Source organism: Scyliorhinus canicula, chromosome 21 (genome assembly GCF_902713615.1).
Source record: "Scyliorhinus canicula chromosome 21, sScyCan1.1, whole genome shotgun sequence".
NCBI lineage: Eukaryota > Metazoa > Chordata > Chondrichthyes > Carcharhiniformes > Scyliorhinidae > Scyliorhinus > Scyliorhinus canicula.
Window position 1 is genome coordinate 37850672 of NC_052166.1, and position 15448 is coordinate 37866119.

Sequence of the window (15448 nt, forward strand, 5' to 3'; positions counted from 1 at the left end):
ATCATAGAATTTACAGTGCAGATGCAGGCCATTCGGCCCATCGAGTCTGCACCGGCCCTTGGAAAGAGCACCTACCTAAGCCCACACCTCCACCTTATCCCCATAACCCAGTAACCCCAACCAACCTTTTTTGACACTAAGGGCAATTTAGCATGGCCAATCCACCTAACCTGCACATCTTTGGTGAGATCACCAAATTTCAGTTGGTTTAGTCCTTTGGATCCACATCCATCTAGAATTCGGTTGATACTATCCAAACCCATTTTATATAAGAGTGTCTTTTTTAATAAACATTTTATTGAGGTATTTTTTGGTATTATAACAATAACACAATAAACAATGTACATGAAACTATAAACATATTGCAAAAGCCGTAACTCTCCCTTTATTAACCCCCTACTCTAAGCTAAACTAACCCCCTCCCCCTTCTGCTGACCATTAATTTTCCGTGAAGAAATTGACGAACGGTTGCCATCTCCGGGCGAACCCTAACAGTGACCCTCTCAAGGCGAACTTGATTTTCTCCAAACAGAGAAAGCTAGCCATGTCCGATAGCCAGGTCTCCGACTTTAGGGGCTTTGAGTCCCTCCAAGCTAATAGTATCTGTCTCCGGGCTTCCAGGGAAGCAAAGGCCAGAACGTCTGCCTCTTTCTCCTCCTGGATTCCCGGGTCTTCCTACACCCTGAAAATCGCCACCACTGGACTCAGCGCCACCCTTGTTTTTAACACCATGGACATGACATCTGCAAACCCCTGCCAAAATCACCTAAGCTTCGGACATGCCCAGAACATGTGGACATGGTTCGCTGGTCCTCCCGCACATTTTGCACACCTGTCTCCCACCTCAAAGAATCTGCTCATCCGGGCCACTGTCATGTGAGCCCGGTGAACGATCTTAAATTGTATCAGGCTGAGCCTGGCATATGTCGCGGACACATTGACTCTACTCAACGCGTCCGCCCATAGACCATTCTCTATCTCTCCTCCCAGCTCCTCCTCCCACTTGCGCTTCAGCTCCTTGGTCTGCGTCTCTTCTTTGTAAATGTCCGAGACGCTCCCTTCTCCTACTTACCCTCAGGAAACTACCCTGTCCTGAATCTCCCTGAGCGTTAGGAGCGGGAAGGTTGACACCTGTTTACATAGGAAGTCCCGCACCTGCAGATACCTGAATTTATTTCCCCTCGCCGCACCAAACTTCTTCTCCAACGCCCTCATACTCAGAAAGCTCACCTCTACAAACATATCCTCCATCCTCTCAATCCCTGCTCTCCGCCATATCCAGAACCCCTCATCTATACTTCCCGGGGCAAACCGGTGATTATTACAGATTGGGGTCCAGACTGATTCTCCCTCTGCTCCCACATGTCTCCTCCATCGCCCCCAGACTCTCAGGTCCGCCACCAACATGGAGCTGGTGGAGTACCGTGCCGGCGGGAACGGCAGAGGTGCAGTTACCAATGCCTCCAAACTAGTGCCCTTGCATGAAGCCGCCTCCATATACTCCCATGCCAACTCCTTCCCCACCATCCACTTCCTGATCATGGCTATATTCGCCGCCCAGGAATAGTTGCTAAAACTTGGCAGCGTCAGCCCGCCCTCTCCCCGACTCTGCTCAGGCATTACCTTCGTTACCCGTGGGGTCTTGCCCGCCCAAACAAAGCCTGAGATCACTTTGTTGACCCGTTTAAAAAAGAATAAAGATGGAGAGACATTGAAACACAAACAGGAATCTCGGAAGGACCGTCATCTTCACCGTCTGCACCCTCCCAGCTAATGACAACGGGAGCACGTCCCATCTCCGAAAATTGTCCTTCGTTTGGTCTACTAGCCGAGCCAGATTTAATTTATGCAGCCGGTCCCATTCCCGCATCACTTGAATGCCTAGTTACGTAAAGCTTCACCCTACTAATCTAAACATCAGCTCCCCCAATTGCCTCTCCTGTCCCCTCGCCTGGACCGCAAACATCTCACTTTACCCCATATTTAGCTCATACCCCGAAAACTGGCCAAATTCCCCGAGAATCCTCATGATTTTTTCCATCCCCTCTAATGGGTCCGATACATACAGAAGCAGGTCGTCTGCATAGAGCGAGACTCTGTGCTCCACCCTCCCCTGGACCAGCCCCTTCCAGCACCTTGAGGCTCAGAACAATTGCCAACGGCTCTGTAGCTAGCGCGGACAACAGTGGGGAGAGGGGGCATCCCTGTCTCATCCCCCGGTGCAGTCTAAAATAGTCCAATGTTGTCCTATTCATCCGTACACTTTCCACAGGAGCCTGATACAGCAACCTGACCCAGTCAATAAAGCCCCGCCCAAATCCGAACCGTCCCAGTACCTCCCACAGATAATCCCATTCTACCCGATCAAAGCTTTTTCTGCATCCATTGCGATCATTACCTCCACCTCCCTACCTTCCAGGGACATCATGATCACATTTAACAAACTTTTTACATTGGCCACCAACTGCTTCCCCAATAACGTCTGGAACACAATCCTCAATCCTGGAGGACAAAATTTTGGCCAGCAGTTTGGCATCCACATTCAACAGGGATATCGGCCTGTAGGACCCACACAGCTCCAGGTTCTTGTCTCGCTTCACAATCAGAGAAATCGTGGCCAGTGGCATTGTCAGGGGTAGCACCCCTCTTTCCCTTGCCTCATTGAGCAGCCTCATCAACACCGGCCCCAATATCCCAGAGAACTTTTTATAAAACTCCACTGGGTACCCGTCCAGCCCTGGGGCTTTACCCGCCTGCATGGCCTTCAGACCCTCCACTATGTCTTCCAACTCGATCAGGGTCCCCAGCCCTTCTACCAGCTCCCCGTCTACCTTTGGGAAATTCAGCCCCCCCCCCCCCCCCCCCCCCCAAGAAGTGCCTCATCCCCTCCAGCCCCGTAGGGGCTTACGACCTATACAGCCTACTGTAGAAATCCCTAAACACCTTATTCACCCCTGCTGAATCTCCGTCTTTTACTGACCCTAGCTCCCTGGCTGCCTTCCTCTTTCTAAGCTGCTGTGCAAGCATTCTGTTGGCCTTCTCTCCACACTCGTAGATCGCCCCCCTCGCCTATCTCAGCTGCTCCACTGCCCTCCCTGTGGTTAACAAGCCGAACTTCGCCTGTAGCCTCCGCCGTTCCCTTAAAAGCCCTGCCTCTGGGGTCTCCGCATACCTCCTATTGATCGATAATATCTCCTTAACCAGTTGGTCCGTCTCTGCCCTGTCCACTTTCTCCCTATGTGCCCGGATCAGGATCAGCTCCCCTTTGACCACCGCCTTCAGTGCTTCCCAGACCATCGCTGCTGAAATTTCCCCCGACCCGTTGACCTGCAGGTAGTTCTGAATACATTTCCTCAGCCGCTCGCACACCCCTTCTTCAGCCAAAAGTCCCACATCTAACCTCCAGTGCGGGCACTGGTTACTGTCTTTACTAACCTGCAGGTCAACCCAGTGCGGTGCATGGTCTGAGATTGTGATCGCCGAGTACCCCATGTCCATCACCCCTGCTCAAAATGAAGAAATCAATCCGGGAGTACACTTTATGCACGTCTGAGTAGAAGGAGAATTCCTTCACCCTCAGCTGCCCAATTCTCCATGTATCCACCCCTGCCATCTGCTCCATGAACCCTTTTAGTTCCTTTGCCATTGCTGGCACCCTGCTCGTTTTCGAGCTTGACCGGCCTAAACCAGGGTCAATAACTGTGCGAGTCCAGATCCGGTATCCTCCCCAGCATCCTCTTTATAAACTCCACATCATACCAATTTGGCGCAGATCCATTTACTAATACCACCTGCACCCCCTCCAGTTTCCCAATGACCATAATGTACTGACCTCCCACATCCAAAACTATTCTACCCACCTCAAACACCACCCGCTTATTGATCAGGATAGCGACCCCTCTAGTCTTTGAATCCAGTCCCAAATGAAATACCTGACTGACCCAGCCTTTCCTCAATCTAATCTGGTCAGTTACTCTAAGGTGAGTCTCCTGCAACATTACCACGTCCGCCTTCAGTCCACTAAGATGCACGAACACACGTGCCCTCCTGACCGGCCCATTTAACCCTCGAACATTCCAGGTGATCAGCCTAGTTGGGGGGCTCCTTGCCCCCTCCCCCCCCCCCCCCCCCCCCCCCCCCCCCCCCCCTTCACCGATCAGCCATCCCTTTTTTTAGGCCCGCCTTCAGCCCAGGCTCCATGCCTCCACCGGCTCGCCCCCAGGCAGCCACCGCCCCCAACCTCCTCTCTGTCCCTTGGCACAAGTCCCTCCCTCCTCAGCAGAACATTTCCCCCTTCCCCCCCCCCCCCCCCAGTAACAACACTCTGTAACTTAACCCCTTTGATAAACAAAACATATGCACACCCCCCAACGCTTCCGTGAGCTAGCCCGCCCACCTAGCTTGGTGGCCCCCATCCTTGGTGCCGGATAGTCTCCCACCTATTGTTCCATTCCCACCCTCTGCCCCCCGCTTATACAAACATACTCCAACATCAAACAATCCCCACACATTTGCCCGACAGAAAAACACCAAAATCTAAACAAGCACACCTCCATCCCCCAACAGTGCAAATGAAAACCTTAACTCACTCAGCTCTGCCACTGGTCCCAAATCAATACAGAAGGCATTACAAACAGCTTCCACAAAACAAAAAACGAGGAACTTAAAAAAAAATAGAGAAACAAAAAGAAAAATAAATGAACGTTGCAGCAAAGTTCAAAAGTTCTCAGTCCACCACCAGTCCTTTCCTTTTCACAAAGCCCAGCGTGTCTTCAGGCGACTCAAAATAAAAGTGCTGTTCCTCGTACATGACCCAGAGACGGGCAGGATACAACAGTCCGAACTTCACCTTTTTCTTAAAAAGGATCGACCTAATCTGGTTGAAGCCTGCTCTTCTCCTGGCCACCTCCACACTCAGGTCTTGGTCGACCCAGTGCAGCACGGTGGCCTAGTGATTAGCACAGCTGCCTCACGGCGCTGAGGTCCCAGGTTCGATCCCGGCTCTGGGTCACTGTCCATGTGGAGTTTGCCCATTCTCCCCGTGTTTGCGTGGGTTTCGTCCCCACAACCCAAAAATATGCAGAGTAGGTGGATTGGCCACGCTAAATTGCCCCTTAATTGGAAAAAATAATTGGGTAATCTAAATTTATTTTTAAAAAAGGTTTTGGTCGACCCGCAGAATACTATTGTCCCACTTACAGCTCCATGTCTGCTTGGCCCACTCCTTATCCAAGTACTTGTGGAATCTCACAACCATTACCCTCGAGAGGAGTGTCTCCCGTTCGCGGCTTCCTCGTGAGTGCTCTGTGAGCCCTGTCCACCTCCAAGGGTCGGAAGAATGCCCCCCCCCCCCCCCCAGCAGCTTCTCAAACATACATAAGAGTGTTAATAGCAAAAGGAAAACAAGGCAAAGAAAAGAAAGAGTTTTCATTCCACCCTGACATGGATTTAAAACCACCCAATTTCCATAATTAATCTTGTTCAGTTATTCTATTTTCTGTGGCAGGTTCAGCAGAAAGGACATTGAAAATCATGCCAACGCATTAATATTTTCTGAGAAAACAGACTTGTTCTGCTTTAATGCACAAATAATTTGCCTAACATTACATTTGACCCAACATTGCCCCTTGTATTTTATATTCTGATGCGCATGTTATGCACATCTGCACATTTCACAGCATTTCGGAGGCATCCAATTATTTGTCTGAAAGGTGAAGTCGTCGGACGTGCCACGTGCACGTCCTCCCCGTGTGTGCGTCGGTTTCCTCCGGGTGCTCCGGTTTCCTCCCACAGTCCAAAGATGTGCGGGTTAGGTGGATTGGCCATGCTAAATTGCCCGTGGTGTCCTAAAAAGTAAGGTTAAGGGTTGGGTTACCCGTTGGGTTACGGGTATAGGGTGGATACGTGGGTTTGAGTAGGGTGATCATGGCTCGGCACAACATGGAGGGCCGAAGGGCTTGTTCTGTGCTGTACGGTTCTATGTTCTATGTCGTGATGATCAAAATCAAGATTATGAAGATGCTGATGTTGTTTTTCTCTGACATTGTTTGCATCGTAAAGAAATGCCCCTTGATAACATTGAGCAAGTGTCCCAGCAGCTTGTGAACGGCAGAATACTACATTGTTGTTTCACACTTTATCTTTTCACAAGCCACCATGTAAGCTGTAGGTGGGCTTATATGAGCCGAGGCCAGTGTGCTTCCTCACGAGTGACAGGATGCAGACTTGGCCATGACCCAACACAGGTGCTGCTGGTGGAGAGTGGAGGGCCCCTGGCTCAGAAAGACTTAAGAAACAGGTTGCTGCTAGGGCCAGAGTCATAAGATGACCCAGGAAGAACTATTTAGGTTCCAAAGAGCTGAAGAGTCATTCAGTCATAGGTGTGTGTTTCTAATGGAGCTGATCTGTGTATTTTCCTCTCCTACTCTCAGGTACGAAACAAGCGGAATTGGGGAAAACCGGGTCAAAGAGGTCCTTCTGGATGAGGATGATGATCTCTGGATTACCCTGCGCCACAAGCATATTGCAGAAGTGTCCCAGTAGGTCCCAATCTTTCTTCTGCATTTCTGTACCAGTATCGAAAATTCATTTGAGAATTGCAGTCACTCAGTACAGAAGACACCATTTCTCCAGCTGATAATGCATGGCAGCACAGACTATAGTTGCTGGGGAACGTAGGAACCAGACTATTTAGGGCAGCATCCAGATTTGAATGGTAATGTTAAATATACCTCAGAATCAAATGGACAGAGAGCAGATGTTCAAATAGTGCTTGTGTGTTCAAAACCATTAAATAGTTTCCTGGACCAGGGAATCAACAGGCGGCAGAAAGATTTCATTTGCCGCAAAATGTGTCAACTCATCAGATTGTGTAAATATTCCTTTGGAAATGGAGCTAAACAAGGATTTTTCTCTCCAGGGAAGTGACGCGGTCCTTGAAAGACTTCTCTTCGAGCAAGAGAATGGCAACTGGCGAGAAGGTTTGTGGTGACTATATGGATATCTCGGTGTGTTGATTACCATGTGCTTTGTTTTGCATTCCCTCTCTTTTCCTCCTGGCCTGAAATGACGTAGCCTATGTTGTCAAAGCAGCTGTCCTTCATTTACGAACATTAATGAACCTAAGCTTGTTCTCGCCCAACATCAGCACTGAACCTTCCAGGAGCATTCAGTGGTTAATGATAAAGATTGGGAACCCTGGCTGATTCTTTGAACCATAGAATCCTTACAGTGCAGAAGGAGGCCATTCAGGCCATCGAATCTGCATCGATCCTCTGAATGAACACCCTACCTAGACCATAACCCTACCCCATCTCTGTAACATTGATCATGGCCCAGTCACACAACCGATATATCTTAGGACACTTGAAGGCAATCTAGAAAGGCTTTGACAAAGGGTCATCTGGACTTGAAACATTAGTTCTTTTCTCTCCCTACAGATGCTGCCAGACCTGCTGAGATTTTCCAGCATTTTCAGATTCCAGCATCCCAATAGTTTGCTTTTATCCAGAATGGCCAACTTGCACATCTTTGGTCTGTGGGTGGAAACTGGAGAACCCGGAAGAAACCCACACAGACACAGAGAGAACGTGCAAACTCCATACAGTCACCCAAGTCTGGAATTCAACCCAGGTCCCTCGCGCTGTGAGGCAGCAGTGCTAACCACCGTGTCACCATGCTGTCCTTCACTACCTTTCATCTAGCATGTCACTGAATTAAATATTATTGTTCTTCATCACCTTAACACCTCATATTTCTTAACCCTCCTCCCAGTGCCACAAGGCTTCTCCCTGTCTGGACACAGTGCTTCTCACTGGCCCTCAATGCCATGCCCACTCACTGTGAATTGTAGACTCGCGCCATAATCCCCCTCTAGAGCTAAGGGACAAAGGAGTGTAGGGCTCAGACATGAGCCAGTGAGTCAGTGTGCTGGCAGCAGACAGAAATCAGACATAAGCAATTGCTGAGGAGCATCACAGGCCATTTCTCACTGCGAGTCGTCATCACTCTTCTGCATTGACTAGGCAGCGGGCACTCAAGGACACCCCAGCCACAGCACCCAGATAAATAAGATCTCTACAACCTTCATCACCTGGTCACAACAAGAAGGGTCACAACATGTCGGCCAACATGCTGTCCTACTCCACGAAGTGGGATGTGATGGCACCACAGTCAATTTAACCCCCAAATCTACTGCGTTGGCTGAGATCAGCTTGAAATGGGCTGTCAATCCTGCAGTGCGCAAGCCATTTATCCATTAAGCCATAAAGAAACATAACCTCCATTCATATTGAGTGAATTAAAACAGTTTTATTAGTGAAATCTTACATAGATGACTTGGAACAAAAGGCAGGTTAGAATTTCCTGAAATGTGGTTTATGGACTGCTGTGCAGAGGGAATCTTGTAGAGGTGAGCAAGATAATTTATGTAATTGAGAACTTAAACCTGAATAATAATACTTTCCTGTTCACACGTTTTTAACAAAACACTCTGGTAGAAGGCAGAAACAGCGGCATTTTGAAAAGCCCCAACAGCAATCGGGAAGCCACTAAATCCTAAAAACCAGTCGCTCCCTCTCCTCAGATATTCACCTTGCTTCAGATTATGACATGATCCTGGCTCTGAAAAATATTGGGGGTGATCTTGAGCCGCCTCTCTCAGAAAATCTGTGAGAAAATCGGCCCAAATACCGGAGAGAAGCGAAAAACGTGATTCTCTCCAGTGTGAGGGGGGAATCTTGCCCCACCAGCTTTACCAGTGGAGTAGTGCGAAAAACGCAACGCGGGCCGGTGCACCTCATTTATTACAGTAGCATCTCCTTTTCGTGCATTCTCTCCAGAGCTTCTTCCCTCACGTTACCAGGCGCCAGTGTACAGTCCCTCCGGTGTCATTTACACCAAGTTTGGCCAGGCGTGAGGCAGTCGAGGGGGTTCCCTCTGGGGAACGCAGAGGTAAATGTGACCCAGGGTGGGGGAGGGGGTGGGGGTAGGGGGACGTGCCCAGGGCACTGTACCTGAGCACAGGTTGTACACCAGGTGCCAACCTATGCCAGGGAAAGTACCAGGTCAGTGCCGTAGTGTGAGCTCCATGGGGGGGGGTGGGGGGCGGGGCGAGGGATGGGCGTATATGTATGGTGGGTGGGGAGAGAGTGGACATGAGGGGGTACCGGCGATGACTGTTAGTGGGAGAGCTGCGTGAACTCTGCGATTTGGCCTCGGTGCCATTTGGCTGCAGGGAGCCACCTGTTTGAAACAGGTTCCCGGCTCTAAGAGTCTCCTCCTCGCCAGAGTGACGCCGTTAACTATGTCCACTTACATTTCTTTTCAAAGAGGCCTCAAGATTCCATGAGAAAAGTTGGTGGGATTCACTCTGTTGTTCTCGCCAGTGACATCGGAGGGGCTTGGATTCTCCGTGTACTCTAGCTCCTGATGGGATTCGAGATTACCTGTTGAAATGAAAAAGATAGTTATAACAGCTGAAAATAGAAAGCTAGGCAGTACTGAGGAAAATATAAACAGGGTAGAAGTTTTGTGGAATCTGCTTTGATGAGGTGCAAACGGAAACAAGCATTGTGTGTGTTCCAGTTCTGATGGCCAATGTCTTGGTTGACCTGCAGCTTTTAATCTGTTCCTTTCAAGCAGATGCTAAGTGACAGGCAGATCACTGCGGGTGTTGGAAATCTGAAATAAAAACTGAAAATGCCGGATATACTCAGCAGGTTATGGCAACATCTGTGGAGAAAAACAGTTAACATTTCAGGCCTGTGACCTTTCTCCAGCAGCATAACTGCTCCAGACACATCCATCGTTTATTTACCCGCTCCATCGCCACCGTACTCTTTGGTATTGGAAGGTTATCTCTTCTGTCATTTGATTTCTCCATCTTCCGCCCGATCACAGCCCTTTCTTTTCCTCGTCCCACCCATTCCTTACTCAAAACCTTTCACATTTCTAACTTCTCCCGGTTCTGATGAAAGGTCAGGGGCCTGGAATATTAACTATGTCACTTCATGGATGCAGTCATAACCTGCCGAGCATTTCCAGCTATTTCTGTTTTTATTGTACAAAGCAGACACTGTTGAGATCAACAGAATGGCAGTCATAACAGATGTAAGAACGGATTGAGGCAGATGAGAACAGAGGTGATTGTACATTATCGTATGGGCCAAGATGGCTCCCATTTAGGGCAACCATCAATTCTTTTATGAACAACAGTGATGTGTGTGCCTGAATAATAAATCTCCAGCTGTTAAGCATGTAAAAATGTGTATGTTAGGGTGTGTGTGTCTCACACCTCCTTTAAAGTTGAACTCCAGACAGGTTGATCACTGAGTTTGAAAAACGTTTTGTTCTGAAGGCCATTGTAGTATTATCTTCAAATATTCTTGTCAATCAGTCCAGTTGTACAAATACTTTTGTTCACGCTGATGAACAGCTCGGTTCTTCAGCCAGTCGGCATCTTCCTCATCAGCCTGGTGTGGGTCAGTGAGACTGCCACTGAAGCACAGGTCGGCCACTTGTCAATCACATGCACCATGGTTTGCAGTTCATCACAATTGCACAGGGATGAGTCATGGTGTCCCCAACGGAAGAGGTTGTTACGGTACTGTCCGACTCCAGTACAAAATCTGTTCAATTTGACCTATTCACCGCAAGGGAGGTCGGAGTCTGGGATTTCCAACGTGGAATCATCCACCAAGTGCTGATTCTGGATTGTGTTGTTGGTGTTGTGTCACAGGTCCTTCCACAGGTCTGCAGTAGAACTGGCTAGCTCGGGCAGGTTGGTACACATTGCCCCCCTTGAGACGTTTGATGGGTGGTTGGGTGGAAGATGTCTTCTACCAGTGGCAGGTGCAGATTTTTATGCCCTCTTTCTGGCAATCTGGCTGTGCCAGTTACACAGCTGATTTGTGGTGGTGCAATATTGCAGAGCACAGGTAGCCAGGATGTGTTTGTAGGCCAAATTACTCCTGAGGTGTTCCTCATGGTCTCATTTAGCTAGACATCTACCCGTTTGCAGTGCGCAGAGTTCTTCCAGACGGTAGCGCAGTACTCAGCTACTGAGTACAAATATTATTTATATACACATTCTGATTCACACTTGCACTTGCACATGTACAAACTTGCACATACACACCCGCACATGCACACATACATGCACACACATGCACATCTGCACATACACATGTGTTTTAGTTTGCTGTGTGGGTTATGCATAGTGGGATGGGAAGAGGAAAAGAAAATATGTTAAGTTTATTAACACCTGAGCTGTGAAGCAGTAACATTTGCTCCATTCATTATCAGTGGAATAAAAGTAACTATCTGTTATCCTCATTGCAGACAACGATGAGAGATCTGTCTCAGATGTTGAAGAAAATGCCCCAGTATCAGAAGGAACTAAGCAAGGTATTGGCAGTCAGAAAAATTAAATTATAGAATGACGGTGTAACTGAACTGTATTTTCTCACCTTAAAGATTACTGGCTAATGATAATGGTATATCCATGATAATGCAAAGAAGTAGCACTGTAAATAATATAAACCTAAACCAACGTTGTGTTTGTGCATTACTTTTAAGTCTGCCGGTTCATTTGTATTTTTGTCTTGCAGTATTCCACCCATCTTCACCTTGCTGAGGATTGTATGAAACACTATCAGGGCACTGTGGATAAACTGTGCCGGGTTGAACAGGTGAGATGGGATTGTAGACCCATGTCAAATAAGATGTCACTCAGTGTTTTCTGTCAACCTCACTTTTTCACATGAGGATAGCTTTAACTATTGGCCTCCCTTTTCTTAGATGAAAGTAAGTGTTCCTCTGGGCTCTGCTAAACCATTTGGTTCACTGATGACCATTTCTCATTGTTCTTGGCACCCTGTCCGCAATGCTGCCTCCTTCCCTCAATGGCCTTCATCTGTCACCTTCTGTGTGCAATAGCTGAATGTTCTCCCCTTATTTAAACCTGAATGCAGAATGTTTGTTGCCTCACAGCTCACCAGCTAAACAGAGGCTATTTTATCAACTTCCCAGATGGGAAACGCTCGGGATCAGGTAGAAAGCTGGATTTACACCGTGCCCAATGTGCAGAGTGAAATGGGGAGGGTTGCCAAAGCACCCAATGCTGCCAGTTCGCGCCAGCTGAGTTGGCTAAACATTACCCCCAATGTTACCGAGGCTGGAACCTATAAGTGGCTTGGCGCTCCTGACTGCCACATCGGGCACTACTGATATCGTACCCGTCAGTCACCCGCCCCGAAATTCCAGCCCTTTGTCAGTGCAGCAATATGGTGGCTCTGCACCGTGTTGCCATGAGCCACAGGATCTTTCTGGAATCTGCTTTCAAGATGAACATTCCTACGTGGCCATTGCTTTGATGAGGTGCTCCTTACTGTCGTCACACGCCATGGGGAAGTGGAAGGAAAGATAAGGAGCTCTCCTCCCCTAGGGAGGAAGAGAGGAGGAAACACTCGGGAGCTAACTTTCGGTCACCTGGCAGAGAGCAGTAAAGAGTGAGAGCTAACGTCTTACCCCTCGCTCAGATTGAGAGTTATATGTGTCATGGGAGATATTTTATGGCGATGGGCACTGTACCAAAATTAAGTTAACTGCACACAAGCATGCTCATGAGCATCCAAATTTTGGTGAATCTGCAGGATCCAATGGATCACTTTCTGCAATGGTGACAATAGGTTTATGCTATACAGGAAGAAATGAAGTTATACTCTTTCTAAAATTCCTTTATATTAATTAAACATTCCGCAGGACAATCAATGCACCCCTTTAAAAGTTTCTGTTTTTCGGGCAGTGGTTAGCACTGCTGCCTCACAGTGCCGAGGACCTGGATTCGATCCCAGCCACGGGTCACTGTCCGTGTGGAGTTTGCACATTCTCCACATGTCTGCGCGGGTCTCATCCCCGCAACCAAAGATGTGCAGGATAGGTGGATTGGCCACGCTAAATTGCCCCTTAATTGGAAAAAAAAGAATTCGGTTCTTTAAATTTATTTTTTTTAAAGCTTGGGCGCGATTCTCCGCCCCCCACGACGGGTCGGAGAATAGCGGGAGGGCCTTCCCGACATTTTTCCCGCCCTCCCGCTATTCTCCACCCCCCCCCCCCCCCCCCCCCCCCCAGCCCAACTCCCGACACGAATCGCTGCCGCCGTTTTTTTACGGCCGGCAGCGATTCACAGCTGATAGATGGGCCGAAGTCCCAGCCCTTTACGCTGTTTTTACGAACGGCAAACACACCTGGTCTGGCCGTTCGTAAAAACGGCGGGAACAACTCGCTTTTTATAACCATGGCACCGATTGGCACGGCAGTACCACGGCCGTGCCAAGGGTGCCATGGGCCCGATGCCCGCGCACTATTTCTCCTTCCGCCGCCCCGCAGTATCCATTCGCGGGGCGGCTGAGGGGCATCCCGGCCCGTGCATGCGCGGGTTTCGCGCAAATACGCGATGACGTCATCCGCGCATGCGCGGGTTGGAGTCTTCCAATCCGCGCATGCGCGGCTGACGTCATATGACGCGTCAGCCGGCGCTAACTCCGGCAAGCGGGCTTAACGAAATTCGTTAAGCCCGTGATGCCGGAGCTTACGGCGTCGGGCTGCTAGCCCCGACCGGGGACCAGAATCGGTTCCCGGTCGGGAAGGGGCGCGCTGGCGTCAAACCCGCCCGGGTTTGACGCCAGCCTTACGATTTCTCCCGTTTTGGGAGAATCGCGCCCCTTGTTTTTCGGGTCACATTGACAATGCCAACGCAGTCAAATAAAACAGGCATTTTTAAGTTGCAAATTTAAATTTACCGTGTTCTGCATTCCTAGGTTCAGCGAGACTCCAATAACACGCTAGTGGGGGTGGCGCAGTGGTTAGCACTGTTGCCTCACAGCGGCAGGGTCCCGGATTCAATTCTGGCCTTGGGTGACTGTGTGGAGTTTGCATGTTCCCCCGTGTCTGCGTGGGTTTCCTCTGGCTGCACCCATTTCCTCCCACGGTGCAGGTGGATTGACCATGCTAAATTGCCCCTTTGTGTCCAACGGTTAGGTGAGGTTATGGGGATGAGGTGGGGTGGTGGGCCGAGGTGTGGTGCTCTTTCAGAGGATGGTGCACAGACTCAGTGGGTCGAATGGCCTCCTTCTGCACTGCGGGGATTCTATGATTCTATGATACGCATCTTATTCTTCACATTTCAGCCCACCAATTTTCACATCCCTGCTCCGAAGCAAACTAGGGTGGCCCTTGACTTTGTGAAGCAGATTATTGCAAGTCAGCATTGACTTGAATAGAGAGTAACAATCGGACGAGATGTCAAAAGGCTTGCCAGCTCACTATCAGCCACCTCACACGATTGTGCTGCTGGTCACCATGCTGAATTATTGTTTGGCAATCATTCTTTATGTGTGAAGAGAGACAGCAAGAATATCAGCTCCAGAGGGTATCAAAATCAGGCCTCTTCCTATCCCCACACAGCAGTTCAGGCATGATAGTGATGGGTGGTCTTTCTAACAAAAGTGCGAGGGAGGGAAGAAACCTGATGTTACTCATCAAATCTTTATATTTGATTAAAAAAAATATATATTTTATTCTCCTTTTTCACATTTTCTCCCAAATTTACACCCACCAACAATAAACAATAATCAGCAACGAGTGTAATGTCAATCCCAATATCAATAACAACAATCCCATCCTCCCACTAAACCCCAAACAGCAGCCCGCATGTTAACATAAACAAACAAAAAAAAGGAATCAAGAATGGCCCATAGTCACCTGCCCCCAACCACCCCCCTAATGTTCGATGTAATCCAATTCTTGAAAGTGTATTATGAATAACGCCCATGAATTGTAGAACCCCTCCATCCTTCCCCTCAGTTCAAACTTAACCTTCTCAAGAGTCAAGAATTCCAGTAGGTCCCCCCGCCATGCCAGGGCAGAGGATGGAGAGGTTGATCTCCATTCCAACAGGATCCGCCTTCGGGCAATCAAAAGGCTACAACATCTGTCTCCGCACCCATTCCCATCCCCGGCTGGTCCGACACCCCGAATATGGTCTCACGAGGACTTGGGTCTTTCTATTTGATTTTTAATAAGAATATTGGTGGTGAAAATTAAGCTTTCAACAGTAACAAACATCACACATCTATTTTCATCACTGCAATTATTCTCAGTACAATCTCATCTTAAATTGAGCAGTTAAACTGGAAAATGACATTGCAATATTGTCTGCTAAAGCATGAGGTATATATTTCTATGTCCCATTCTTCCACTTAGTCCCCCTACCTCGGGTATTCACTTAAACTTTGTGTTTTAGGCAGAATTTACATTGATGAGTTATCGGGCCAGTTGGAGAAACTTTCAAAGAATGATTCCAACCTTGGGTAGCTTATAATTCTGAGCAATTAGGTTGCTTGCAAAATGAAGCATTCTCTAAATGTTGCAAATTTTTTTTTATTGT

At 48.5% G+C, this 15448-nt stretch overlaps 1 protein-coding gene across 5 annotated transcripts in view; it reads left to right on the plus strand.

Moving 5' to 3' along the window:
- Positions 1-15448, plus strand: part of LOC119955959 (syntaxin-binding protein 1) — a 134543-nt gene that overhangs the window by 100041 nt on the left and 19054 nt on the right. For all 5 annotated transcript variants that reach the window (XM_038782635.1, XM_038782636.1, XM_038782638.1 and 2 more), the window contains exons 10-13: positions 6432-6539; positions 6920-6980; positions 11341-11406; positions 11610-11690. In XM_038782635.1, coding sequence (XP_038638563.1) covers positions 6432-6539; positions 6920-6980; positions 11341-11406; positions 11610-11690 — 316 coding nt within the window. The remainder of the gene's footprint in view (positions 1-6431; positions 6540-6919; positions 6981-11340; positions 11407-11609; positions 11691-15448) is intronic.